This window comes from Monodelphis domestica, chromosome 1 (genome assembly GCF_027887165.1).
Source record: "Monodelphis domestica isolate mMonDom1 chromosome 1, mMonDom1.pri, whole genome shotgun sequence".
NCBI lineage: Eukaryota > Metazoa > Chordata > Mammalia > Didelphimorphia > Didelphidae > Monodelphis > Monodelphis domestica.
In genome coordinates, this window is record NC_077227.1 from 352,610,936 (window position 1) to 352,636,024 (window position 25,089).

General features: G+C 36.3%; 1 protein-coding gene across 2 annotated transcripts in view; it reads left to right on the plus strand.

Moving 5' to 3' along the window:
- The first annotated feature begins 574 nt into the window (after positions 1–574).
- Positions 575–25,089, plus strand: part of G3BP1 (G3BP stress granule assembly factor 1) — a 37,124-nt gene continuing 12,609 nt past the window's right edge. The window contains exons 1-3 of one of the 2 annotated variants that reach the window (XM_007473913.3): positions 575–805; positions 24,150–24,263; positions 24,625–24,706. In XM_007473913.3, coding sequence (XP_007473975.1) covers positions 24,169–24,263; positions 24,625–24,706 — 177 coding nt within the window. In that variant the 5' untranslated portion in view covers positions 575–805; positions 24,150–24,168. The remainder of the gene's footprint in view (positions 806–24,149; positions 24,264–24,624; positions 24,707–25,089) is intronic. The other variant, XM_001369493.5, reaches the window with a different exon arrangement.

Below are 25,089 nucleotides of genomic sequence, written 5' to 3' on the forward strand. Positions count from 1 at the left end.
CCCAGAAGGGAAGAGAGTACTCTTAGGGTTCTTGAGTACCCAGTCCACGCAGTTGGCTCCTTGGCCATTGCCCCAAAGCCCTCTGCGGCCTTTCTACTCTTGGAGGGGCTGTCCCGCCTTCTTCCTCTGTCAGAAGAGCCCAGGCCTGGGATGAGCTCGAACTCCAGGCCCTCAGCGACGTCGCTTTCCAGAATTCTAGGAAGCCTGTCACTAATCCCCTCGCCCCCCCCGTTTCGGTGTCAATCAACTGCTGCTCGAGCCTCAATTGGTTCTAATGGAGCCATGGAGCCTCCTTGTCCCCGCCCCTTGATGTTCAGGGTTTCCTACGCCGATATACACGGGTCCCACATTGCGGAGCAACCGCTCCTGCATGGAAAACAGTCTCCGCCCCGGGGAGTCGTTTCACCTAACAAGGGAAGGTGTATAAATCTATTGGCCAAGAAGAGTGTAGATCAAATCTCATCCCACCTTCGTTTCCGCTTTGTTCCTCCGCTACTGGTTGTTATCTGTGTCAATCTGTTACTAGGGAAAACCACCTCCTCCTAGTGTCACAGGCTACTTCTCATGTCAATCAATAACTGCACCTCCTTCCTCGAGTTATGTCCAATTGACACTCGTTAAGAATTGAGGGCGTGCTCCAGATTGGCTATTGATTCGAACGACCCGGCAACAACAGGGTAGGCTGAGCCCTGGTATATGTACCGGCGGCTGAGCACGCGTGTGTGCGGACGCCGTTGCGTGAGAGAGTTTTGCCACCCGGCCTTCTTCCGAGTCAAGACTCTTCCTCTCCCGCTCATCCCTGCAGGTAAGTGAGGGAGGGCCACTGAAGACAGGGCAAACGAGAAAGGAACGAGTGAACTAATTTTCGCTTGGAGCCTCGCTGCTACCCGCAAAAAAAAAAAGGAAAAAAAGAAAAGGATAGGAAAGGAAAAGGAAAAGAAAAGGAAAAAGAGGGAAATAGCGCGATAAGGAAGTAGCAGCGCGAGCGCCGCCGCGAGGCGCATCCCCTTTTCCTCCCTTCATTCCAACGGCCGCGAGCGCGCGAGCCCCCCCCCCGCCCCCATCCACCCAGAGGCCTGCTCTACTTAAGCGCCGCGTGCGCGTCTCTTCGCGACTCGTGCTACTCCTTTGCGGGACCCATGCGGCCTTTTTAGGCACCTGCGCCGCTTGCTTGTTCAGCGACCTTAGCTCCTTCGAGCCCGGGGATCTGGGGAAGGGGGGGGGTGTCTACGGAATAAGTGTGGGATGGGATGCCGGGATTTTTTGATCTTGGGCGGGAAAGTGGGGGGCGGCCCCCGGCCCGACCGCTGGCTTTCTCTTCCTGGAGGTTCTAGGGATCGCCTGCCCCGCGATCTTTTTCCCTGGCCTCCGCAATGAGCGTGGGTCTTAAGATGGGTGCTGAGCGGAGTCGCTTCCGGAGGGGTGAAAGTGGCCTCTTCCCTGCGGAGCCTGGCGACACCGCGGGAGTTTACTTCCTCCTCTCACGTGTGCTAATGGAAAAAGTATACCCGGCCGGAGAGGGAGGCCTCCGGCCCGCGCCTCCCTGCGGGAGTGGCCGTCAAGAAGAAAGCCTTCTGCAACCATTTAATGATTGGAAGGATAGGCTGCCTGGGAATAAATATGGAGAGTGCCATTATGGAGAGGGTTTTTCTGGGATTTTGGGGAGAAGAGTTCATTTTTGCTAAGGGAGGGGAGAAAGCAAATTAGGGCAGAGCATGGGTCCGTTAGTTTTCAGAGACAAGAGTTAGCGTGGGAGAGCGGAAAGAGCCTTGGATCAGGCAGATCCTTTGCATTTAGAACTATTAGGATCATTATAGATTTCTCCCACAAGGCCTTATTTTACTCCTTAGACATCGATTTTCAAAGATAGAGATTCTTTTTTTTTTGTTTTGGGTGGGTGGACTGGACACCATCCCCGGCCTCTATTCACTAAAGTTTTCCCATGTGTAAAAAGTGGTTTGAACCAGATAAAATATAGAAGATATTTTCATGGATTTCAATATTGGCACTTAATTGGGAATTGGCAAGGAAAGAGTTGTTTAGCTGGAGGAAAGTGGGTAGAGAAATTGTGTGAGGGAGAATTTCAGAACATGGAACCTTGTATATAACTCAGCAACTTAAAAATTAACCTCATCTTAACCTATGCTCAACTAAATATGCTATGGAGATACTTTGTTAAAGTTTGCTGGTGAGCAAATAAAAAAAAAACTTCTTGAATGCAAATCTTAAGTTCAGAATCCATGAATAATCTGGTAAGGGGAAAGGATTTTTTAGACTGTTTCAACCAGCACCTTCAAGAAGTGGAAGCCTGCCCTACTGAAATTAAAGTATTATTGGACAATTCTTAAAACGCCTTGAAAATAACCCAGTAATTCAGCTAGCACAAATACACTCCCCATTTTTCAAATTAAAAAAAAAGAGTCGTAGAGACTTGAACTTGAATTATGCTTATTTTATAACTTGTCTCCCTAGTCAAACAGTATTTCTTGGGCTAAAAGGATTTTTTTTGGAGGTCCCCTTATGAATTATAATTGGATTTGATCTGTCCTATTTGGAAAGAACTGTTAAAATATAAATTTGATAGTACATTTTTGTCTTAAGAATTTAAAGTCATTCTGCGGTTTTCAAAACAAATTGAGTATAATGCAAGTAAATAAAACTAACATCTTTGTTATAGAAAGTCAGTATTTGTATATAGCTGCCCTACTGTATCCTTTTTTTGCTAACCTAATTCTTAAGGGCAGAGGTTCTTAAAACAGGTTTAGAAACTTGATTGTAATGGCTTTAATTGTAATGGCTTTAATAACTATTATTGATTTCCTTTGTAATCCCGTGTATTTTATGCATTTAAAAACATTTTGGGAAGGTGTCCATAGACTTTTCCAGAGTTCCAAAAGGAGTCCAAGACAATTTTAAGAAACTGGTTTAGAGGAAGTACCTTTTGAAAATAAAGATAGAACTAATCAGGGTTATGTTTCCATTATGCTAAGTACATTGATTTAGCATAAAGATTCAGTATATTGGGGAATTCCTTTGAAGTTGCAACATTAGGATATAAATTTATACTTAGCCTTAGATCTGAGTTAATACACAAAGCATTCCTTTGTGTGTTTATACTTGTGTACATGCCTAATCCTCAGCTCCTTACATTGTAAGTTTTTTGAGGGCTAGGATCTTATCTTTTAAAAATCTTCATCTCTACTACCTAATTTACTCTTGGTGTTCTATACATGTTGGAATATTATTAGAAATAACTTGCAGTTATCCTGCAAGTGGCTTATCTGCAGGAAAACTGAATTAAAAAAATCTTTACCTTCCATTTTAAATTAGTAATGTGCTGGTCCCAAGCCAGCAGAGTGGTAAGGGTAGGTAGTGGGATTTAAAGTGACTTAACTAGGGTCACACAGCTAGGAAGTATCTGAAGTCAAATTTGAACCCAGGACTTCTGTCTGGGCCTGGCTCTCAATCCACTGAGCCATCTATCTGCTCCCCAGAATAACTGAATTTATTTATTTAAAAGCCTCTTACCTTTTGTCTTAGAATTAATACAAAGTATTGGTTCCAAGGCAGAAGAGTGATAGGCAATTGGGGTTAAGTGACTTGCCTAGGGTCACAAGTATTTTGAGGCCAGGTCTTGACCTCCTAATTTTTTTGTACCTGACTCTCACACTATGGAGCAACCTGGCTGCCCCAATAATTTAATTTATACAATCTTTAAGCAATAACATTCAGTAGGCAAGCTTTCTGAAACATAGAAGTCTTTGGATTAAAATATTCTGTGTATATCACATAAATTTTGTTTACCTGGGAGAATGCCCAACATAACACAGGGTGTTAGAGAATTTAATCATTGCTGTGATTGTGAATTGTGTCTTTGAGGAATTTTTTTGTTTAAGCATTTCCCTTGGTTTAAGAGAAAAGAGCAACTTTGCAATCAAGAGATACATTCTATTTTGCATAAGCAACAGATTTAAGAAAACTGGAGGTTTAAGTTTTATTGAAAGACTAAAATTTGGGAGTTTGATTTAATAGGTCAAAAGTAGCGATTTCTTTGTTCTATATTGAACTCATACTCTGGGATGGCAGCTCTTGGGGAATGCTAGGAGATTTGACAATATGTCTTTCTGACCTCCTTTTGGCTAACTTTCACAGTGTTACAGGTTTTTTTCCTTTTGTTATTTTAGCCTTTGTCACATCAAAGGATTTTAAAGATTTGCCAATGTTAGATTTGTTTTCTAGCATGAAGATAACTGAATCTAAGGTGGTGGGATTTCTAAGATTTGTGACAAAATCAGAAGGTTCCTATTATTCTTAATAAAAGTGCCTTCCTGGTCTTTCCCTTTAGATTTTACCATTAAGTAGACTTAATAATTATTTTAAAATGTCATAATTTTTTTATTACTAGTCTCATTATGTATTTTCTCGATTTTGGAATGCTTTTAAGGCATCAGTTGAAATAGAAGTCTTGACTCTAAAATTTTATTTTGCAGAAATAGTGTTTCTGTTAGTTAGGAAAGTTTGAAGCTATCTTTTATTGGTCAACCATCAACTGGTGAGAAAAATTTGTTGACTCCTTTTGAGTCCTCAGGTAATTTCTGAATTTTCTCAAACCATAAAAACAAAATAGTGTTTTCACTTAAGTATATTAACACCCAATAATATCCAATGGTATTAAAAGATAGTGCTTGTCTTTTTAAGATAGACCTAGCAGTTCAAGGTATAGTAGTGGTTTCTCTATACAGCAGTGCTTGAACTTCAGTTGTGACATGACCTTGTCATAGATTCAGGGTCAGAAATGGCAGTTGAACTTGGGATAACTGAATTTTTCTCATTCTAGGTCTTGTACTATCCAAAAAAAAAAAAGGGAAAAAAGAGGGCCTGAGAGATCAAACAGATAGTGACAGAACTGTCTCCTCATTGTTTTAGTTTAATATTTCTGCCATGGCATATTGCTTCTTTATGCTTGCAGAATGCGGCTTGCTTAACATTTTTGATTACCAGAAAAAGTAGGACACTACAACAGACAGTAATGAAATGCAAGGGAGAAGAATTGACATCTTAGGATACTATTTTAGACATTTTGTTTTGCATCCTAAATCAACTTACTTGAAAATGTGAAAACTTTATATTCTGGTGCAGTTTGTTATAATGTACAAAGAGCTTTAATGCTCATTTGATCCTCATAACATGTGAAGTAGGCAGGAGAATCAGTGCAGTTAACTTAAATTTTCTAGATAAAGATGATGGCTGGAACCATAACCCAGGTCTTTTGAATCTTTAGTATTGCTAGCATTTGTAATTTTTTAAATTGCTTGCACTAAACTTCTTAAAGAGCTGTTTGAAAAAAAGTTTGGTTCTAATGAAGAATTATAGATATTGGGAGATAGAGATTAATGTGCTTTAGTTTTTATGTGAATTTCTGTCTCAAGTTAAATTCGTAAACTAGGAAAATCAGGACATAGTTACACTTTTATCACTCACAAGCCAATTTTCACCTTGAATATGAAAAATGGGAAGCTGGTCTTAAAAATTATATTGATTATGCCCCTAAAGGGAGAACAAAAAGATTGCTTTTTAAAAACGAATTTAAAAAATTGCTGAATAGCTTTATATAGGTCTGTGGCTTTTAAGAATTCTATTGAATTATAATATAGGTGTTTTATTCCCTCTTTCAAGCTCTTTCTGTTAGGAAAAAAGGAAATGGAGATGGCAAGGGTAGGTAAAAGGAGACTGAAATCTAGTGGCAGTGATGCTATATAGCCTGTGCTTGATGCTGTGTTGTGGTGAATCATTTCAGTCATTAAATTTAAATAATCCTTTTTTTTTTTAAGTTTTTTCCATCACAACTTAGAGACTGTCTAATCTAAAACATGTTAAAGCTGAAGGAGACTTCAGGTCATGGAACACAATGTTAGTACTTGATGCTCTATTTGCAATTTAGAAACCTGAGTAAAGTTTAATGGTAATATGTAACTCATAAGAGTAAATTGCAGTTATTCCATACTGCAGCAAACGATTACCTCCTTGAATTTCATTGCCATTAATGCTTTTAAGATACATTGTTTTTAATTTTTGAGGACATTAATGTGTGTTAAAAGTACAGACTTCCCAGAAAATGCATAGGTCATTTTACACTCCTTTTCAAACTTTTAATTCAATGAACTTTGAATAAAATGTGTTATGAATCCCTGAGAAATTTAATATATAACTCATAATATTCTTTTAACTACGTAGAATAACTGCAGAGATTTGTCCTCAAAAGTTCTAGCTAAAAGATTTATGTATGAACTACTTAGGAATGTATGTATGAATTCTACTTAGGAAAATTTCAAATATGAAATTATAAAAGTAATTTAAAGTGATGAATATTTTATCTGACATTCTGTAAGAATTGATGTACTTCAGTAAGACCTGCATGTTCTGACTCTTATAAAGTTAAAATTTGTAAGTTAACATAATTTTGATATTGGAACCTTTTATTTATGATTTTGCCATTTTTGACCCATCACCAAACATTCTTAAATCTGGTTCTGCATCAAGTGTATTTCTATATTTTCATTGAAAATAAGAAAAGTGAAAATGCTCATATAGATGTGATAGAATTGGTAGGATTTTCAAACCTTTGCAGAGAAATTATTTTTATCAACCTGACGAAAATAAGTCATGATATAAAATATTTACTTTTCTAATAGCTAATGACATATTCAGTATTAAATAAGACGTGTTAAATGTTCAGTTGTGTATGTTCATTTTTAACAATCTATATAAAAACTTACCTTATTAAGATGACTCTCTTAATGGGGGCCACTGGGTAGCTCAGTGGATTGAGAGCCAGTCCTAGAGATGGGAGGTCCTAGGTTCAAATCTGGCCTCAGACACTTCCCAGCTGTGTGACCCTGGGCAAGTCACTTGACCCCCATTGCCTAGCCCTTACCACTTTTCTGCCTTGGAGTCAATACACAGTATTGACTTCAAGATGGAAGGTAAGGGTTTAAAAAAAAAAGAAATGACTCTCTTTTCCAGTGTGACTTTCTAAGCTTATAGAAACCCCACTAAATGAATAATGAGAAGTGTTGCCAGCCAGTTCATTTGAAAATCTGTCCAGATAGCATCAAAGGATAATAATCAGAAAACAGCTGTAATACTGCAATGCAAAGCAGTAAATGGATTATTTCTTGAAAAAGTTTGTGATGGTTTCAAGATGTCTTGTAGAATGCATGCCCAGTTTTCAAGGGGCTTATTATTTGCATAGTCATACAAAGTAACATCTTGATCAAATAATTACAGACTAATTAACACTAACACAAAGGAACTAGTCTTGTGCTCTGAATATAAATGAGGTATGCCTATGCATCTGACCATTACTATTGTATAGAACACAGTGTGTACATGCATCCGATACTTGGTTTGCACTCATGGAAAACCCTTGTTTTTAGCAGGTTTAAGATTCAAACCTTCAGATCTAAATAATTTCCTTTGCTACCCTTCTTTCACACATTGAGAAGGCAAGAAAAAGAACCTGTTACAAGTATGTGTAGACTTGCAAAGCAAATTTCCACATTAGCCATGTTTGTAGCAGTTTGGAAACAGTTTAATGATTTGTTGAAAATGTAAGAATGCATTGTGTTTAGAAGTAGTCAGTTTGACTAAATGCAACCATTTAGTTTGTGATTATGATTGCAAATTGCTGCAAAAACAGACCTATGCTTCAAACATGCATGTGCTTGTTATCATAGTAAAAATGTATCTGTAAGATGGACAGCTATTTACTGCTTGGACCAAATTGCAAATACTCCTACAAATTCATAACTAGGAACCACTGGTCTAGATGATAGTAAATTGTGTCAATCCATAACTTGGTCAGTCAAGAGACATAGGACACAAGACTACTGTATAGCAATGGTTATGGTCTTTTCTTGTCACATTATTTACAAATTTGTAAAATGAGGAAGGTGATTTTAGGTTTTCATCTTTTTGCTTTCTTGTCTTAGAATCAATACTAAGGGTCCCTTCCAAGGCAGAAGAGCCTTAAGGGCTCTAGGCAGTTGGGGTTAAATGGCTTGCTCAGGGTCACACAGGTAAGAAGAGCTGAGGTCAATTTTGAACCCAGGATATCTCCCAAGTCTGGCTTTTTACCCACTGAAACACCTAGATGCCCCAGTCTTTTTCATCTTGTAACAAAATTGTTCCCTAGGACATAAAATGCTAGCCTCAGTTTAGGTGAGGATATAGTAGAACATGAAATCGTTTATAGGTGGCTAATGTTCCAGTTGCCAAAATATTATAAATATATACTAAATACTTAAATTTTTTTAGTGTTTTGGATTTTAGTATATTGCTAATTAATTTTTGGCAAAGTAATCTTAATTCATTCCACGGATAAAGAAGAAACTCAGATTTTCAGAGAAAAATCTGCTTGCTGTTCAATCAATATTGAATAGATTTACAACAGTTTCTTTCCTGAGATATAAAAAAAGCAAAAATAAACTTGAAAAGGTACCAGGTGATGGAGTGGAAATTCATGAGACTTGGGTTTGTTTGCCTGGAATCTGCAACGCACCCATTTGGCCTTGGAAAGTTACTTTGCCTCTCTTCCTCAGTTTTAATTAAATGGAGACAGAAAAGGGAAGGATCTTACTAAACTCTTTGGATCTATGACTGAAATTATAGTTAAAGTGGAGTTATATTGCTAATAACATGTTAAATCGCTTATATATAAATTTCCATTATAAATCCTTAAAGCTCTTTATGGGGATCGTAGGGGAAGACTCATACCTTAATAGAGAGGACAAAGACCTTGAGAGGAAAATGGAAGCCCATTTTGCATATTGAAACTTGGGATTGGGAAACTTAAGAGTATCCATAGGATCAAAGTTGGAAAACACATCTTGTCTATCTGATCCTCTTGATTTTTGTATATGAAAACACAAATAGTTAAATATTGGAGCTGGAATTTAAACCCCAGGTCTTCTGACTGGAAATTTTGTTCTTCTACACCATACCTCATTATTAAAAGAGGTTAATTACAGAGTCATAATCTGTTTCTACTAGGTATTTGGATTTTAGTGGCTTTTTTTTTTATTGGTTTAGTATCGGGAAGGATAAGCTCAAACTTAGTTTTATTCCCAAATAGATTGAGATTGATATTGGGGAATTTTTTTTACTTAGAAACTTACAGTGGTTGAATTGGATAAAGTGGGAGGGAATATAGTGATTAATGATTAGGTGGCCTGTTTTTTTTTTTTTAATTTTATTTAGTCAATTTAGAACATTATTCCTTGGATACAAGAATCATTCTTTCCCTCCTTCCCTTCCCCCCACCTTTCTGGTAGTGGACACACAATTCCACTGGGTGTCACAGGTGTCCTTGATCAGAACCTATTTCCATGTTGTTGGTGTTTGCATTAGGATGTTCATTTAGAGTCTACATCCCCAAATCATATCCCCATCGACCCATGTGATCAAGCAGTTTTGTGTTTCTACTCTCACAGTTCTTCCTCTGAATTGGATAGTGTTCTTTCTCATAAATACCTCCAAATGGTTCTGGATCATTGCATTACTACTAATAGAGAAGTTCATTACATTCGATTGTACCAGTGTATCAGTCTCTGTATACAATGTTCTGGTTCTGCTCCCTTCACTCTGCTGCATCAATTCCTGGAGGTTGTTCCAGTTCACATGGAATTCTTCTAGTTTATTATTTCTTTGAGCACAATAGTATTCCGTCACCAACATTTACCAATTTGTTCAGCCATTTCCCAATTGAAGGGTATCTCCTCATTTTCCAATTTTTTGCCACCACAAAGAGCGCAGCTATGAATATTCTTGTAGAAATCTTTTTCCTTATTATCTCTTTGGGGTACAAGCCCAGCAGTGCTGTGGCTGGATCAAAGGGCAGACAGTCTTTTAGCACCCTTTGGGCATAGTTCCAAATTGCCCTCCAGAAGGATTGGATCAATTCACAACTGGTGGCCTGGGTTTTGAAATGTTGTTTGACTCAGAGGCACTTAAATATTTCTTCATTTTTATTGATGAATTGCTTTCTTACTACATTTGTTTTGGAGGTACCATAACCTTCTCTTCTTGCCCAATGAGCCATCCCCTTATAGAGTTTTTAAAAAAGGGGAGGAGGAAGCAGTTCAGCAAAATAAAGCAATATGTTTACCCATCTGCCAACATTTTTAATCTATATATTTTACATCCAATCTTCTAACTCCCTAATGAAGTGAGGGAGATAAAAGTTTCTCTCCCAGGATTTAAAAAAAAAACTTGACCATAAACAAGGTTGATGTTACTCTTACATGACCATTATTTCTGTCTATAATCTCTCCCCTCCATTCGTTCCTATGTGAACTCTTGTAACAAAGTTAAGCAAAACCAGTTAACCATGATTGTATGACAGTGTGCAACAGTATTCCCTACCTCTTCTGAAAGGAAAGTCGTGTCTATTTTAATTGGGAAAGGTTGCATTTCAGGCATATACAACAGTGATTTCTAGTGGGAGTGTAGGGAAAGTAACCTGCTATTTGGAATACTTTTTAAAATGTAGGACCTAATTTCAGGGCAGTTACAGTTCTTTAAACTGCATATGTAAATATGTAGCAAGCTTTAAAAAAAAAACAACTTTGTTTCAATTACTTGTTAAATGCTGAGTTTAAAAAACCACAAATGCCCTAAGTGTTTTAAGTATTTCAAATGACTTGAAGCATCAGAATAGTGAGTGGTAAGGAGACTCATTCTGACTTCTAAATTAAATAAAGTGTCCATAATCTACCTAGTCTTTCCTATCAATTTTAAATTTGAATCCCCAAATTCTTTTATTTTTTTAAACCCATACCGTCTGTCTTAGAACCAATGGTACTAAGGCAGAAGAATGGTAAGGGCTAGGCCCAGTGGGGGTTAAATGACTTGTCCAGGGTCTCACAGCTGGGAAGTGACTGAGACCAGATTTGAACTTATTGGCTCTGGACCTAACTCAATCCACTGAGCTACCCAGCTGCCCCTCCCTCCCCAATCCCCAAGTTCCTGAAGTATACATTCTATCTACAAACTGTGAAGATTGGATTTGGCTCTCCCCTGATTGTAACAATGAGAGAAGGTATTATGAAGATTAAATTGTAATCCCCTGAATTTTTAGATTTTAATCCCCCAAAATGTAAGCACAGTTGTGTGTTACTTAAAGTACTTAAAGTTGAATATGGAGATCTTCCCATTCTGAATTTTTAACCACAAAAAGGTATGACCACCCATTTGATACTTTGAGTGGGAGGTCTGACTCGTGTGAAAGAGTGGGCAGTCCTGGAGAGGAATGGGGGCTGTGATTTGGGAGACCTAAAAATTTAGGGGAAGTGACACAAGAGAAAAAGGTCTTTAAAAGTGGAGAGACACTTGGAGTGAAGACTCGCACTTGGAGTGGAACCTCCTATAAGAAGCAGTTCTACTGGAGTTGAAAGGCTCATAAAGAATCTGCTGATTGAACTGACTGTGGTGAGTGTAAAGGCTACTTCCTTTTTCATGGTCTTTGAGACTCCTTTCCCCTGACTGGGGACTTTGAATTTCCTACCTGGCTCAGAGGAAGCTAGAGCTCTCTTTTCTCTCCTTTTCTTCTTTCTCTCAGTCCAACCATAAATTTAGCAAAAGTTTTGTTAAACTATAACATTTGAAAGTTTTTTATTTTTTAGGTACCTTGTGACTTTTCTAAATATGATATTTTCTATTTTTATAACATTTAATTTATAATAAGGCAATTTGTACTCAGCTTGGGTTGAAATCAGTCAGACTTGACCATTGTACAAGGGGAAGCCTGGGCAAAGGTAGTAAATTAATATTTGAAAACTGAATTAGTTGGTATGAGTCAAGCATCATAGAGCCTTTGGGCTAATTAATTTAGGTACCCTGGGGAATTTTAAGGGCCTCCAGATCAGTCACTTTTAGTTTTCCTTTCCCATTGCTACTGTAAAATTTCAACTGAGTCATCTGTCTACTTTTAATTAGCTCTTAAATTAAGGTAATTCACTTAAAATTGGTGTAATGTACCTTTTGCAGTGGTTGTTTTTTTTTTTTAGACCCTTAACTTTGGTCTTGAAATTAATACTGTGTATTGGTTCCAAGGCAGAAGAGTGGTAGGGGCTATGTGGTGGTTTTAATAATCTTAAAAGGATTAGGAAATTGGTGACTTTTGCAAAGAGGGATGCATATATATTTTTTGAATTTTATTAAGATTGTCAATACCTATTTCTGAATTGGGCAAGTGGGTGGTACTGTATAGAGTGCTGGGCCCTAGAGTCAAGAAAACTCCGAGTTCACATTTGATCTTGGACACTTAACAGATGTGTGATCCTGGGCAAGTCACAACCCTGTTTGCCTCAAAAACATTTTAAGAATTTAGAGTTTTGATTATGACAGGCTGCATGCTATTGTGGAAAGAGCAATGGTTTTGGAATTTAGATAATCAGCATTAATCATCTTTGTGTCTGGTCAAGTTGCTTCACAAACTCTCTGGGCCTCAGTTTCCTCACTTGTAAAATGAGAGGCTTGTACTAGATATTATCTAAGGTCCCTCTCATTCTAAATTTATGAACCACAAAGACTGGTATTTTATTTCTAGACAACAAAATACTGTAAAATTAACAGGCATTTGGAATAGTTTTGAGCACAGGTCCTTTTTTCAGCCAAAGTTCATTTCCTTTATTACTTTTACCTTAATAGACTTTACCATTTTCCTTCTAGTCCTTTTAAAGTAATAACCTATGTTAAGTGATTTTTTTAAAAACTGTATTAATGGTAAGAGGGTAATCACAAAAATAGAGAATCTCATTTCAAATTCATGTTTTGGAGAAAACCTATTAGAGGTCTTTTTTGAGCTGTTTGAGTGTCTGAGCAAGTTCCTCCTTTACAAAAGTACAGAAAGTTGGGAAGAGAGGGTGCTAAGTAAGGGCTTAGCTTTTTGTCACTTGAGACTAAAGGTCATTTGCCATTATTTGGTGTAACTCGGGCCTCTGGAATCATTACCAGAACTTTGCTCTTGAAGAGCTATGGGAAATTTCCATAGTAATGCTCCAGGTAGTCTACCATAGAGGGATGGAAAAATATGAAGTTCTGGAGACCAAGTGAAAAATTTTTTTCTCTTTTCCTTTTGGCAATCATTTGCTTTTTTTTTTCTTTTTAACTTTGCTTTTGCAATTACACTCACATAGAAAGTATTTAACAAATTGTTTTCTGGTGTTTTGTGATTCAGTTACCCTCCCTTCCCTCCTTTCAACATAGCAAGTAGTCTGTTGTTGTAGGTTATACTGGTGTTTTATGTAATTTTCCCATGTTCTCAATATTTCCATGTTCTCCATGCCTTGACAGAAGACATGTATCACATGTACAATAGGAAAAAATCCTCACGAAGGGAAAAAAGTGAAATATGGCATGGTTTGATCCTCAACCAGAATCCAACAGTTATTCCTTTGACTTTGTTTGGTTAACATATCATTTTGTCATCATTTTTATCATATTCCTTGAGACCTTGTTTTACTGATAATAGTTTAAATTTCACAGTTGATTGTTGTGTTATGTTTCTGTTACCATATATACTATTCTCCTGGTTCTGCTCACTTTACTTTGCATCAGTTCCTAGAAGTCTTTCTGAATTCATCCTGTTCATTTCTTATGGCACAATAGTATTCTATTATATTTATATATCACAATATGTTCATTCACTTCTATTTGTATGCCAAATGCCTTCTATCAGTACCTGATAAGAAGATGACTTAATAATTGATAGATATGTCCTCAGTTTTCAAGTCTTTGTGGGATACGATATTGGTAGGTCAAATGGTATCCATGGTTTTATATGGGCCTTTGGGCATGGTTCCATTGCTCTCTAGAATGGTGGTATCAGTTCATAGTTCCACCAAATAGTGTATGTGTCCCAATCATCACCTCCCCCAACATTTTGTTTTTTAGTCATATTAGCCAATTTCATAGGTATCAAGTGGTATCTCAGTTCTTTTAATTTGCATTTCTCTAGTCAAAACTGATTTGGAGCATTTTTTAAATACATGTTTTTGAAAGATTTTTGAGTCTATAAAACATTGCAGTAGTGGCATGCTAGCATAATGACTGAATATTGCTTTTTTATGGTAGATGAGAGTCTGCTTCCTGACTTTTTAAGCAGATATAAAGATTTTTTTTGGGGTTTTCTTAATGTAGGAAGTTAGTGTTCTAGAGTACTAGGTGATAGACATTTCAGACCAAAAAAAAAACCACAACCTCTGACCAGTGCCCTTGAAAGTTATCATCATAGCCTTTCCTGGTATCTTGGTTCCCTACTTGTTGCTCTGTATTTTCTCTTCAGTCTATCACTTTAAAACAAGTTTATTTTATATGGATCCTGTTATTTGTGAATGTTTTATTCCTCTATTTATATTATACTATATTATAGGGGCTGTCTTGACTTCTTTGTATTCCTATTGTCTGCTCTCAGTGTCTGATTGCAGGGCTTGATACCTAGTAGGTAACTTAAAATGCTTATGGATTGAAGAAGTAATTTAGATTGCAGAGATGAATGTCATTATGAATTCAAGGAATTTGTGGTAAATAGTATGACATATATAAAAATGTATTTAGAATCTAAACAAGATAATCCTTCCTTGCAATTCTGAGTTAACTAGGTGAATCTTTAAGAGATGGGAGTGCTGGCCCTTCTCTCCTCCCCACCCCCCCTAACCACCCCACACAGTGGAAGAAAGTGCTCAAGTGTTCCCTTTGGGCTACCAGGCAGAGGGGCTGGTGAAGTAAGGAATGTCCTCTGTGAGTGTAAAGAGCTGCTGGAGAGGAGTGACCTGAGCACTCTGCTCCCCTTCAGGTCTGCTGCCTGTGAGCTGCCCTTCTTTGTTCCCATTGGGCTGCAGAGGGGCAGATAATGTGAAAAAATGTCCTGTGTGGTGGGAGAGGGGGAGGGGAGCAGCTCCCTAGTCCCTCTGCCTTTCTAGTAACCAACTTTGATGTGGTAGGGAGGAAGGCCACAGGCCCATAGTGAGTGCTCTGCACCCATGCCATAGGTTCACCATCACTGATCTAGAATCTAACTGAAATTTTTTTCCTCTTTTGATAAAGTATCTAGAATGGTTTGTGGAAATGTGTTATATTGTGAAGAAGCAAGTTGAAATCTGTTACTTCCTACCCTTTGACCTTGGGAATGCTAGTTGACCTCTGGACTTTTGCTTTGTTAAATTTGTAAAATCTTTGCTCCCATTGATCCTATAAGCTAATAAAACATATGCATTTCAGGCAGGTATTCAGTTCAGTCTCTATCTACTGGCACTAGTGAGCCAAGCAAGCTGAGTTATTCCTGCTTGAGTAGAAGCTGGGAGAAAGAATAGTTTCAAAAAGCTCATCCCAGAGGAGGAAATACCTGCACTTTACTTCTTGGACTGAGATACTTGTTGCTGAGATGACTGGAGGGAATTTGACCCTAATGACATTCACCATTTCTCTCTAATACTCATCAAAAAAAATTCACATTAAAAATGTGAATCAAGCCCCTCAGTCCCTTTTCACTGACAAAATCCAAAGTAGAACAGTACTTTTTACCTTCTGCTTCTCTTCCCAGTGTCCTCCCTCTTTATCATCTTGCTGATAGTTTTAAGTAAACAGAATTGGCCCAGATTCAGATGGCCATTTGGATTTTAATTTGTGCATATAGAAAAAAATACCTAAAATAATAGCATTTATTTGAATGTCAGGTTTAAAAATAGTTACAGTATATTACCTCTTAGGGAGGGAGTAGAACAAAAGGAATAAATAGGTCTGAGTTTCAGGAAAATATAGGATGAAATTGTCATGGCAGTTTCATGGTAGTTGGCCAGCTGGAATTCTCTACCCATTTTCCTAGGGCTGATGATCATCTACTTAATGCTGGGTGAATTCCGTAGGAAGATTCTCTAGTTGACCTACTCTTCTCTCTAACCTCAACATTCTTGGCCTGCTGATGCCAGTCCTTTTGTCCATCTTGTTGGTTACAAGCTTCTCTGAAGGTTAGGGTTAAAGACCAAAAGGGTAGTTTGTTTTCAGGTGAAGTTTAAAATAACTCTAAGACTTGCTTACCCTGGTAAAGGGGAAGACAACTCAGAACACCCCCCCCCCCATGCTTTTGTATTTAAGCCTTTTGGCAGAATGCAAAAAAAGGTTTTTTTAAATATACACAATATACATTTATATGTTTAATGAAAGATATCTTGATGTGGTGAATAGATAAGTTGGCCTTCAGGTTGGGAACACTGTTTTGTCTCTGACACATGACTATAATTCTGGGCAAGCCATTCAACCTCAGTGTCCCAGGCAACTTTGAAGTCAAGTTGTAGAGCCGGTGCCCATGTGCATGGGTAAGAAAGGTGTAGTATGTAGGGTATAGGAGGATTCCAGCCATAGGTATGGTCCAAAAAAAATGTCTCTACAGAAAGGATCTCTGCGACTTTCTCTATGGGTGCTTTTTTCTCATACAACTCATTCTGAGAATTGACAGGCAGCCCTATACACTAAGTTAGACTGATCTATTGACAACATAGAACTGGATATAACCTATGTTCGAATAGCCTAGGACATTAGGGGAGGATATTTACATTTATTTTCCTTTTGAAGTTAAATTTCCTTTCATATTATGAACTCGATAAACACAAGCATTTCTATACATAAGAGGATTGTATGTGAAAATGAATTGCTATTTACATATAACTTTTAAAAATTAAAATATGGCATTCATCCTGCTTATTTGTCTTATGACTCATTTTAAAAATATTTCAGTTCTTTGATTTATTTTTTTCATCATCACTTTCTCTACTCCACTCCCACAGTTATCCTACCAAGTCACTACTTTTTGTTTTATACCATTTCCAAATGAGTTAACACCATTTGTTTCTAGTTCAAAGTTCTGCTATTTTTATTTTTTTTATGATCTCTGTAAGGCATATACCTAGTGGCATTACTTAATATATGCACATTTTGGTAACTTAGTTCTAAACTTTGAATACTTGCTCCACTAGTATTCTTTTTTTTTAACCCTTACCTTCCATCTTGGAGTCAATACTGTGTATTGGCTCCAAGGCAGAAGAGTAGTAAGGGCTAGGCAATGGGGTCAAGTGACTTGCTCAGGGTCACACAGCTGGGAAGTGTCTGAGGTCAGATTTGTAAACCTTAAAATTTATTAGACTTATAAATGTTGAAAATTTCACCATTGGGAAATTTCATACTTGAAAAATTCCCTATTGATAATGTGAACCCCATTGGCATGGGAGGTTCCTCCTCCTCCCTTCTTAAGATTACTTTAGGACAGAAACCTTTTGCTGAACAATGGAAAGGGCTTTGACCTATGCTTAAGTATAGAACAGGAATTTCTTTGAGTCATGATTGATTTTAGAATTGATACAATAGAGATACTTGGAATGACAGAACCAGGTCTTGGAAAATACAATTTCCACCCCACTCAGTCCTAACAGGATTTAGGAAGGGCTGCAGTATAGATCAAAATTTAATTATTCCAACCTCTACCCTACTCAGGGTAACAGGATTTAGGAAGGGCTGTAGCAAAGGATCAAGATTTAATTATTTGAAAATATGACCTTCAACAGACATGTGCAAAGCCACAGACCTCTGGGCGGTCCTGGGTTAAGCTAGAGCCACCATTGGCACAGGGAAGACATGGACAGTGATTGGTAGATGTGAGAACTGAGGGGAGGGAACTTGGATGGTTGGCTTAAAGAGAGAGGGGTCTGAGGACTGAGGGTGGTTGGTTGGAGAGTTTTTTTTGCTCTGAGAGGTTGTGCTGCTCTGAAGGAACCTGGAGGTGGAGGCCCCTGAGACTGTTTCTCCATTTTGGTCACGTGAGTAATAGGGACTGATCTCCTTTCTTTGCCCCAGCTATCTAAGGGCTTGGGCCTTTTGGCCCAGCCTAAACAGAAGGGGTAATTAAGCCCTATTCCCTTCTCTCCCCTTTCTCTCTCCCTCTCTCTCTATCTCTAATTCCTTTCTTCCTCCTGTTTGTAATTAAACTCTATAAAAGGTTGACGGCTGACTTGAGTTTTCATTTAGGAATTACATAGCTGAATTCCTTGGCGACCTTAAATTAATATATATCAGTCTTTTAAAGTGATTTCCTTGTCACAGATTTGAACCTAGGACCTCCTGTCTCTAGGCCTGGCTCTCAATCCACTGAGCTATCCAGCTGCCCCCTTTGCTCCAATTGGTTACTAAATTGTTTATTTGCTTCATAAATAAAAAATCTGCTCATGTCTTGCTATATCTGCTTTTTATCAACCAGCATGTAAAATAAATAATGAAGAAAAGCCTTAGGTGACTTACCTGCTGCTTTTTGAATATTGCTTTTTATTAACTTGTAAGGGAAATGACAAGGATATTTGAAGGAAATTGATACAAACAAGATGTCAACATCAGAACTGCCTTATTTGAAAAAATTGGGTATGGTTTTATCTTTCAGGTACAGTGAAATGAGCATCTGTTTGCTAGAATTCAAAATGCTAATAAACTTGGTAAATTTGAGGCTTGGTTTGCTTTTAATATTTCATTTGCATTATTTAGAGACCTGCAGTTTGTTAACTTAATTCAGACTATATTGATTTTCTTCCAAACTCCAGAAGTATAACAGATGGTAGAAAAATTGCACACAAAGCAGATAAAATTATTTTAGCACAACTATAGTTATGTTTATCAATGTAGCTTTATAAAGATGTCTGGGTTGATGGGTAGTTATTTTAGTTGTTTGGATTACCCAAATCTCAGGACTGGGATTCTTGGTAAAGTTTGTAAGTTATATAATTTACCATAATTGGTAAAAGTTTTCAGATCTTTATTTCATTTAATTTAAAAATTGTGAAAGTGAAAAAGTCTTACTTTTTTCCAATTATATATACAATTTTTAACATTTCTTTAAAATTTGAAGTTCCAAATTCCCTTTTTCCCTCCTGAAATGACAAGCAATTTGATAATAGATTATATAATATCTATATATAATATGAAGTCATTTAAAAGAAAACATATCAAAAAAACCCCACAAAATATTATCTTTAATATTTATTCAGACTCATTCTCTGGTAATGGATAGCGTTTTTCATCATAAGTCCTTCAGAATTATTCTATTGCTGAAAATATCTGAGTCATTTACAGTTGATCATCATATAGTATTGCTAGTATTATGTACAATGTTCTCCTGGTTCTGACCTTCACTTGTATCAGTTTATAGAAGTTTTCCCAGGCTTTTCTGAAAGTGCCCTGCTTACTTGTTCCCTATTTCCCCATTTGATGGGCATCCTGTCAGTTTCCAATTCTTTGCTACTACAAAAAGGTGTTTTGTGTGTGTGTGTGTGTGTGTGTGTGTACGTACATACACATAGTCCATTTAAATTTCTTTGGGATTCTGACATGGTGGTAATATTGCTGGGTCAGTATTATGGATGGTTTTTATAGACCTTTGGGCATAGTTCCCAATAGCTCTTCACAATAGTTTGACTAGTTCAAAACTCCATGAATGCTACTGTCTCAATTTTCCCACATTCTTTCTAACATTGTCATTTTCCTTTATTGTCATATTAGCTAATCTACTATGTGTGAGATGGTACCTTCAGATGTTTTAAATTGCATTCCTCTAAATCAGTAGTCATTTAGAGCATTTTATGACTGCAGATAGCTTTGATCTCAGAAAACTGTTTATGCTTTTGACCATCATTTGGAGAGGATGACATAAATTTACTCAGATCTCTATATTTTGAGAAATAATAAGAAATGAGGCCTGAAAAAAATCTTGTGAAGTTCTTCCCTTCCCCGGCCCCAGTTTTTAATTTTTTTCTAATCTTTCCTGTACTGGTTTTGTTTGTGCAAAATTTTAATCTAATCCAATTTGGCCATTATGTATCCATTAATGCTCTATCTTGTTTGCTCAAAAGTTCTTCCCTTATCCATAGATGAATCATTTCATGCCCCCCTAATTTGCTTTATGGTATCAGCCGTTGTCATATACCCATTTTGACTGTATCTTGGTATATGATGTGAGATGTTTTTGACCTAGTTTTTGATAAACTGCTTTCCAATTTTCCTAGTAGTTTTTGTGAAATAGTGAGTTCTTGTTCCAAAAAGCTGGGATGTTTGCATTTATCAGACTTAATTATATATGGTCATTGCCTACTATGTACAGTGATCCCTCACCTATCGTGGGAGTTACCTTCCAGAGACCCCCTGCAATAGGTGAAAATCCTCAAAGAAGTGGTTATATATATTTTATTATTTACGTATTTTTTTAAGGCTTTATAAACCCTTCGCACTCTCCTGTAAACCTTTTCCACAGGCTTATAAACACTGAGCCAATCAGCCCAGGACACAGAACCCAGCATGATTCATTTCATCAGCCAATGGATAAGTATATATAAAAAGCCATGGTACACCACTTATTTTTAAACCACTACCAGATTGTTTTGATGATTACCATTTTGTAATAACACTTTGAAATTTGATAATTCTAGGTTATCTTCACTTTTTTCCCCATTGATTCCCTTGTTTTTGACCATTTATTCTTTAAAAAAATTTTTATTTTTAAACCCTTACCTTCCATCTTGGAATCAACAGTGTTCCAAGGCATAAGAGTAGTAAGGGCTAGGCAATGGGGGTCAAGTGACTTGCCCAGGGTCACACAGCTGGAAAGTGTCTTAGGTCAAATTTGAACCTAGGACCTCCTGTCTCTAGGCCTGGCTCTCAATCCACTGAGCTACCCCGCTGCCCCCTTACCATTCTTAAAGATAGTTTTGCTATTCTCTAGTTCTATGAAATAATTTTTTTCATTCCTGCTATGAATCTCATAATGCATCATCTTTGAGAAATATTTCTGTAATCTTATAATTACTACTGACTAGTTTTTGTTTAACATTTTTGCATCGTTTTTTAGGAATACTGATCTATAAATTTCTTTGTTATTTTGTTCTTTATGGTTTAAGCATTAGCACCAAAGGAATTTGGCGACACTCATTTGCCTGTTTTTCCAAATAGTTTTTGTAGTATTGAAATTGTTGTGTAAATATTTGGTAATTCACTTGTGAATCTTCCACTTGTGATTTTTTTCTTAGGGAGCTCAATTTCTTTTTAGAATATATTTATTTAAGTATGCTATTTCCCTTGTGTTAATTTGGCCATTTATATTTTTGTAAGTCTTCATCCCTTCCACTTAGATTGTCAGATTTATTGACATATAATTGGGCAAAATTATGCCTAATAGTTGCTCTAATTTCCTTTTCATTGGTGACACATTTGCTCTTTTTGTTTTTGTTACTAGCAATTTGTTTTTTTCCCCCATAAAACCAGCTCCTAGTTTTACTTAATAGTTTAAAATGGTTTCTTTTCACTTTTATTACTTTCTTCTTTGATATCATATTTTCCAATTTTGTGTTTAATTGGGGATTAAAAATTGTTCTTTTATTATGACCATTTTATTGATCTGTTTTGTGGTTCCTTTTTCAAAAAACCCCTCCATCTTAGAATTGATACTAGACAGGCTAAGTGGATTTGTCCACTCACACAGAAAGCATTTGAGACCAAATTTGATGTAAATTTCCTCCTTTTTACTGCTTTGGCTGTATTCATCTATTTAATTTCAAATTTTTAATCTGTTTCTATGGCCCTTTAAATGTGATTTTTGTTGTATTATGGTCTGAAAAGGATTATTATTTCTTGATTTTCTACATTTGGTTAGGAGGTCTTTATGCCCAGCCATGTGGGTCATTTTTTGTGTAGATGTCATGTACTGCTGAGAAAAAGTTAACATTCCTTTCTATTTCCATTCAGATTTCTCCAGGTGTTTGTCATATCTAATTTCTAAAATTTTATATAATTTTTTATTTTTGGTTAGATTTATCTGGTTAGGTGATTTGGTTATAGATTTCCCTGTTACCTGCGTCCCTGCATGGGCAATATAAGAGTTCTGGGCCCAGTGCTACCAATGTGTCCCCTGTAGTCTTTTTCTAACCAGTTGTCCAGCCCCCTAGCAGGCTGAAAGCTCCAAAAGGCACATATATGATTCACTTGACCCCAAGACATGCTGGCTTACTTTACTGCTGGGGTTATTGCTTGTGCTTTACTCTCACCCCAGTGATGCTGTAGACCATATCTCTTGTCCTTCTAAGTTGACTAGGGCAGCGTTTTATTCTGTCCTTTTTGTTGGTTTTTACAGATCCATAATTTGTTTTGAGGTGTTATTTATTTCAAAGTTGTTTAGAAGGGAGAAATCAGGAAAATCCTTTCTTTCCCTCTGTCATCTCGACTAGGACAGATGCTTTTAAGAAGGCCCTGGGATATAGCTTTAAAATATTGGCAACAGGAGGCAGGACCTAGGTTCAAATTCAGAATGCTGTTTAATGTTACCTTGGGCAAGTTAGTCTTAATGTCCTTAGTAAAATGAAAAAGTTAGATTAAATGGTCCCAGAGAGCTCGAAGTCTGATCCTGTGATACTGAAGGAACCTTAAAATAAAGCTGTTCTGTAATGGCAATTAACCACTGGATACAATGTGGTACATCTAAGGTTTTAGTTATGTAAAGATGAAGTTTGTAAAATTACAATCAGTTATGGGGTAGAAAATGAGCGGATGTTGTTGGCACACAAACAGCAGGTGCATCTAGAGGGAAAGTTTGGAATCCACTTAGTGTCCTGTGTATGATAGTCTACCTGTCTCTTATTTTTTGGTATTTGGTTTTGCAGATAAGAATGGGTTAGAAGAGACCTATGAGTATCTTGAATTAGAACATTTGCTAGTGCCATATGTAGTTAATGCTTGTGTTTAGTTGAGGCTTCCTTGTAGATTATTATTGAGTAGAGATGATTTAAAAAATATTAAAAAAATTTTAAAAATACTTTGCATTTGTAACCAACTCATCTTATAGAATTTTAAAAAATTGTTTAGTTTATAATTTTGTAGTTGGGTATAGAAAAATCTTGCTCTTTTTGTTCATTTTTTTGTGCTTCATAATTGCACTTGACAAATTAGCCTAATTGCTTTTGAAAAAATGGTTACTTTGTAGATTGAGATCCATGTGAATGAAATACTGTTACTAAACTGTTAAATAGCCATCATATGTCATAAACACATAAAAACTTAACTATAACTCTGAGCCTTTACTTAAATAAAGTAGTAAACTACAAGCAGAAAAAAAGATGATCTGCTTACTCTTACAGGCATATCTGAAATATTGAATTTGTTAGCTACTCAGAATTTTTTTAAGTAGATTTAGCCATTCACTAGTTTTTGGACATGCTGTTTCCGTGTTTGTATCACTAATGAAGTGGCACTCTGCAGATAAGGTGTTTTTTATTTTGATAGATTCCTAGTAGAATTGTTGGGTTAAAAAGTATGATCAGCTTTGTGATTTAATGATTGTTGCTTTTCAGAATATTGACACTAATATTTAATATACTCTTTCCCTTTAGGTCAAATTGCAATTCTTCAGGAATTGTTTTGTAGATTGTAATATATTGTGACTTGGCACCATTTCTAAGAAGTTTTATTTATAAATTCCATTATAAATATATTCATGTTCCATATTTGAAAATTTCATAATTAAAATCCTTTTTTAAAATTTTAGAAAAACCTAGTGTAAATCTAGTCATCTATTTTTCCTTCACTGATATGTGTATATGTAGAATCTCAGAATTGGAATCTAGTCCAATTTTAGTTTTATTACTTCCTGAGGTAGGTCATTCCATTGTTTAAAAGTTTAAAAGAAAGTTTTTCCTTATTCACTTGAATGTTTCTTTCTTGGGTTTTACTTTGGTTATGGCCTCTGCCCTCTCTCCAGGTCATTTCTCAGATATTTGAAGGGCTATTTTTCAAGTATTTTCTCATTCCCTGACTCACATTACATTGTTGCCTCATTTATGCCCCGCTTGTACAGTACAATAGAAAATATTCTTTCTTCCATCCTAGATTTTATAGGAGTTTTCTTACCTCAGTATGGTACTTAACCTGTAGCTTTTAAGTTTTATTCTGATTGGTTTTGGTCTCTAATATTTAAAACTTGAATATTTTTGGAATTCTATAGTATATTGGCTAATATCACCATTCTGGATGCAGAATGAATATAAATTACATCTGTTTGTCATATTTTCTCTTAGATTGCAGTTGACCAAAGAGATGGTTATGGAGAAGCCAAGTCCCCTGCTGGTCGGGCGGGAATTTGTGAGACAGTATTATACTCTGCTGAACCAGGCACCAGACATGTTGCATAGGTAAGCATTCCTTTTTGTTGAGCTAGACAGTTATTATGCATAATGTGTTTCCTATTGATCAGTAGAAGTGGCATGATATTTAAACCATTATTTCCTTATCTATAAAATGGAGGTAATGATGCTTTTACTGATTGATAATATGGCTGTGGATTAAATTGATTTTCTAAATGGTAAATAGCCACCGTGACCTTTTTGAATTATTCAAGTAAAATAGGCATTGGTCCTTTAGGAAAAAACCAAAAAACCAAACATAAGGCCACATTTTAATTTAAAGAAAACATGAATAATTGAATTAGAAGACAGATTTTTAAGAATAAAAAATTGAGCAAGGTTTTTTAAGTTATCAGATTCTGTCTTATAGGTTTTATGGCAAGAACTCATCTTATGTTCATGGAGGTTTAGATTCCAATGGAAAACCAGCTGATGCTGTCTATGGACAAAAGGTAAGCATTTTGAAACAACTGCCAATTTTTCTCTTAGGTTATTATGCAATAATAATAACCTAATATAATAAAATAATGTGGAATTGTGAAAAATATCTCTAAATATACTGCTTTTGAACTAACCAGAATTTGGATGCATTGAATTTTAGGACATGGCCCAATTGGTTTTAGAGAAGAAAATCTTTATCAAAATAATTTCAGGATCATTGTTTTATGCAAATTTCATAATGTCTAGGATTTTGGTTGTTTTCTTTTGTGAAAACTTTTGTGAGAGTTGAATAATCTTAGAAATCATGAAATTTTCAATGTTTTTCAAGTACCAATTATTCATTACACTTCAGTTATTCATTGAAGATATCTTCAATGATAAAGAGAATTCCTGC